At 49.4% G+C, this 5,000-nt stretch overlaps 1 protein-coding gene across 1 annotated transcript in view; it reads right to left on the bottom strand.

Moving 5' to 3' along the window:
• The window catches only part of drp2 (dystrophin related protein 2), a gene marked incomplete at its 3' end in the record, with an annotated part of 67,972 nt that overhangs the window by 62,971 nt on the left and 1 nt on the right, over positions 1 to 5,000 (bottom strand). The window contains 1 exon segment of the mRNA XM_080526911.1: positions 4,940 to 5,000. This exon segment is cut by the window's right edge and continues 1 nt beyond it. Coding sequence (XP_080383037.1) covers positions 4,940 to 4,986 — 47 coding nt within the window. The 5' untranslated portion in view covers positions 4,987 to 5,000.

Here is a 5,000-nt window from a genome sequence, read left to right as displayed (position 1 = left end):
CACACAGAAGCAGTCTCTTTGAGGCCCTGCGTTCCTTTTTTACTCCTTCCTCCCGCCCGGACGACAGCCGGACCTGAAGGCAGCTTGGACTCTCTCTTCTCTTCTCCCAGACGGAGGTAGAGGAGAGCAGGAGAGACTGGAGGCCTCCGGGCTACTGGAACACAGTGCTGGTGGGAGTACGTGACAGTCTGTAGGGCCAGAGGAGCCTATAGAAACCTAGAGACAGCCCCAGCTTCCACTCTCTCTCCCTGTGGTTGCGCTCCAGCAAACCCACCTCCCTTACTAACCTACATTCCCCCACCGCCATGCGAATCACCATATCGTATAATGCGAAGCACGAGCTAGATAACGCATACGCTGTCGATAAAATCGGCTAGCTATTATACTACATTTCTCACGGACACATTGAGATGTGCGTGCCGTTACATCTCAAGGTAGTCAGAAGTTTAACCGTGTGCTATTGTGTCGACTATCATGCGATGACATATATGACACATATATTACCGTACATCACTGTCAACAGACGCACACACACACACACACACACACACACACACACACACACTATAACCAGGCCAAACATAAACACAGTGGAGGATGTCAAGGATGAAACCTAGACAATGAACAAGGGAGGAGGAGGAGGGGAGAGGAGGAGGAGAGGATGTGGGACAGAGAGACACCTGAAGGTAATAGAGTCTGACAGGTATATGAGAGAGACTCAATTGCTACTGAGACGGACACAGAGACGAGGCTGTGGCTATATATCTCTGTCTCTCCCAATGCAAGCAGGAAACCATCCAATCACATTATTGTGTGTGTGTGTGTGTGTGTGGGGGGGGGGGGGGGGGGGGGGGGGTGTGGGGGGGGGGGGGGGTGTGCTTGGGTGCGATATGCATCGGGTGGGGGGGGGTTTGTGCATGCCTGCATGTGTGTGTGTGTGTGTGTGTGTGTGTGTGTGTTGTGTGTGTGTGTGTGTGGGTGCGATATGCGTCGGGTGGGGTGGGGGGGGGGGGTTGTGCGTGCCTGCATGTGTGTGTGTGGGTGTGTGTCTATCAGTTGTTTCTTAATGTAGAATGGAAGCAAGCGGAGACCAACATATAGAGCAGGAGGCTCCGAGCCTCTATGTCTCATTGTTTGAGCTCTCCTGCATAATATGTGTTCTTCTTCTTCCCCTAAGGACTCGTGTGCTTTTTATAAACCCCCACACTGCCTGCCTGGTACGAGCCCAAAACCTTATTATCTTCTCTTCTCTGCGATTCAAAGAGACACTGCGGTAGTCCAAACCCATCACACTCATACAATCTTCGCCACATTGTTTCTAATCTCCACAAGGCGGTTGTGGTTGATTTGTTCTGCGCTAGCTGATGGCGGAGGCTCAGTCTGACTGTTGCCTCTTTTTTTTTGCTTCGCCGCAGTTTAAATCCTCGCCTCGACACAGCGCAAAGAAGGCGTCTTCTTTTTTTTTTCTTTCAATCATTCATGGAACTCTCTAATTCCCTGTTGATTTGTTTCCATCGTTAGAAACAGTCTGAAAGTTAGTTTGCTTGCCAGCCCTGGCAGAGAACAGAGCGGCGGTGCCGCTATGAGGACTGGCGCGGTTCCCAACAGTGCTGGGAGTCTTGTCCCTTTCATTATTAAATCGTCGTCTCCCGCCTCCATTCCGCAGCTCCCCTCCGCCCCCCCTCCACCCTGCCCCCCCCCCCCGGTCCGTGTGATGCACATGACACTTTCCCGGGTGGCGCTCGATTATGTGATGATGATGTTCTATATAGGTCTGTTGGTTTTTTCCTCGGTAGAACGGCTTATTGAGAATTAAAATGGGTCGAACATGTTTTTGAGATCACACTCAGCGTTCAAACACCGTGAACCAATATTCTTCAGCGGGATATAAAAAAAAGATAAGAAAAAATACATCCATAAGAAAGCCTAAAAACACAACCCCGGCCCCCTCCCCCCCTCTCCCCCCCTCTGTGCCGTTGAAAACCGTTCTAATATCAACTGACAGACTAAATGATTGATTGCAGAACGATCCGATGAGTTCTGCCTCCCTCTCCTAATCCAATCGCTGAGTTCTACTGAGGCCTAAAGGCTCTCTGGGTTCACCCCTGACCCTGTCTGGAGCTCCAAACTGTAATCATTAACATGTCACTGGAGCCCGGCGAGGCGTGTGGGCTGTGCGCCCGGCCCAGGGCGGTGGGCGGCCCCAGGGTACGCCTGGCGGAGGGAAGTGGGACACGCCGTGGCTGCGGGGCACCTGCACTGAGCTCAGGCTCACTCTAGGGGGCGCTACCAGGGATGGAAGAGGGTTAGAGGTGGGGGAGAGGGGGGTTGGGGGGGGGGGGGGGGCTGCCTGCCCCTCCCTCTAACGGTGTCCGCCCCTCGCAGACGTCCAGCACGGGGGTGGCACTCTGAAACCATCCCAGCGATGCTGTCCCTCCACGGAAACACACATTCCCAGCATGCCTCTGTGCCGCCCACATCGCCCCCAGTGGTAATTCTCCAAAAGGGCAGAGCAGCGATCACCCCAGACCATAACAATACCAGGCTGTTACACCCAGACCATAACAATACCAGGCTGTTACACGGCCACAAAGATGACCTCTATAAAAACCTGGTAGAATGATGAGCATTGATGATCGTGATGAATATCAGTCTCTATTAAGGAATATGTAGCACCAATTAGCCCCTCGGCCCCGAGCCTGGTGGAGTGGAGAGGAAAACAACTACCCATACGCCGGAGGAGGAGCACCAACTCAGTAGCAGATCTGGTGTATACAAGCTTAATCAACACGCTACATGTTTAGACAGAAGTGTCACCATTCATTGTCTAAAGAATCATTGAGAGTGATTATGAGAGACATGAACTCTACAACAACACACTGCGGTGTCATTGATTTGCACGAGAAATCTAGCAACATCTCATCACAGAAAACACCCCATCTGCTGTATAACACACCACTCCATAGACAGGCATGTGTTGACAGAATGAAACAGGGCCGGCACCAAAACCAACACCTTGGAGGAGGGGGGGCAGCGCTACATCGATAGCCCACCCTACTGCACGTTTGGTAGGGTAGGCCGTGGTTTTTGAAAATAGCAATAGATTTGTCAATACAGTCATAAAACCGTCATAAAATGCTATATACTGTATGGGTGGTTGAAGTAAACGATGTAATTTGTCAAATAAATAACAAGAATACTGTCCAAAAATGCTATTTAGAAGCAATCATAATCGCGTGTCACATGACAGCTTCTCCTCAGAAGAAGGATTTGCGATTCACAGCGGCCGTCTGTAAACCGTAAACCACGCTTAAATTTGGGGACAGTTTAACGGTATCAAAAATTGGAAACCCCCCAACCCTAGTGGGATTACCCCTGGGGACAACCCCAGAACCCACCCCTGCCCGTAGCTAATGCCGGCCTTGGAATGAAAGGGTCCTCTATGGAGGGTACAATGCTAGCAGACTAGAGTTAGCGTCGGGGACTATAATGTGTGACGGTATGAAGAAAACGAGGCGGCAGTTAGTTAGTCAGGGGGAGGACAGCTGGCTTTAGCTCTGTCTTGTCTCCCTCCCCCGTTGCTATGGTTGGAACTAAGGACCTCCCACAAACGTCCATCAACAGGCAGACAGGCCATTATGAAACCAACCTCCACTTGTCCAACTGTTGGCACATGGTCTTGCAAAGATCTTTCAAGGATATCTCTTAGCTGTCACTCTCCACTCCTTTTAAACATCACTGTTCTATCTCTCTCTCTCTCTCTCTCTCTCTCTCTTTGTCGTTTTTACTTGGTTATCATCACTGTTCTATGCCCCCTAACTCTCTCTACCTCACTCTCTCTCTACCTCACTCTTCTCTACCTCACTCTCTCTCTAACTCACTCTTTTCTCTACCTCACTCTCTCTCTAACTCACTATTTTCTCTACCTCACTCTCTCTCTACCTCACTCTTTTCTCTACCTCACTCTCTCTCTACCTCACTCTTTTCTCTACCTCACTCTCTCTCTCTACGTCACTCTTTTCTCTACCTTACTCTCTCTCTACCTCACTCTTTTCTCTACCTCACTCTTTTCTCTACCTCACTCTCTCTCTACCTCACTCTTTCTCTACCTCACTCCTCTCTCTCTACCTCACTCTCTCTCTACCTCACTCTTTCTCTACCTCACTCTCTCTCTACCTCACTCTTTTCTCTACCTCACTCTCTCTCTACCTCACTCTTTCTCTACCTCACTCCTCTCTCTCTACGTCACCCCCTCCCCCCCCCTCTCATTACATTGCTCTCCTCTATTCCTCCTAGCACCCGCCAGCTGCAGGGAGGTCAGTCTTTAGGGAGCTGATAGTGTAAACAGGATGCCAGCTGAACTAAAGACGTACCAAAGACAGGCCAAGCTTGGGCGCATTTCAATTAAGCGTCAACCAACGGGTGTCTCTAATTGTTTTGGGGATACAAGCCTGGCTATGTTTCACAAAGGGAGGCTGTGGCAATTAAACACATATTAAACACATATTAATTATCAATAATTAATAAGGAGAGATGCATTTAATATACATATATCATTGGGAATATATCACTACGTGCCAAAACAATACAGAGACAATGTTCTTTTTAATTGTCAGAGGCAGAGCAGCAGCGCACAAATGGCAGCGACAGGTTGAACAGTGAGATTATGAAACTAAACAAGTAAACAAAGACGGGAAACTGCCACATATTCATATAAATGTAAATGATGTTCGCACAGTTTCGGAAGGTTTCACGTTTCATACACAACATGTTCTACAGGAGACTACAGGGTTTTAAAACTGACTACAAAATGATTACGCCGCTGCACAGGAAAACAGTTTATGTACAGTAAATAGCATCTTCAGTCCCGTTAAAAACCCAGAGTAAACAGTACCACCCTCAGACCCATCCTCAGACCCCCGTGCTAACGCAGTCTTACCGGATGTTGTGGGACTTGCGTTTGATCTCGCTCCAGCACAGGTTCATGTCTCCGGCCTGGT

The sequence above is a fragment of the Nansenia antarctica genome (genome assembly GCF_963989245.1).
Source record: "Nansenia antarctica genome assembly, chromosome: 3".
In the NCBI taxonomy this organism is placed as follows: Eukaryota; Metazoa; Chordata; class Actinopteri; order Argentiniformes; family Microstomatidae; genus Nansenia; species Nansenia antarctica.
The sequence above is the reverse complement of the archived record's forward strand: the minus strand, read 5'-3'. Positions and strand labels throughout refer to the sequence as shown.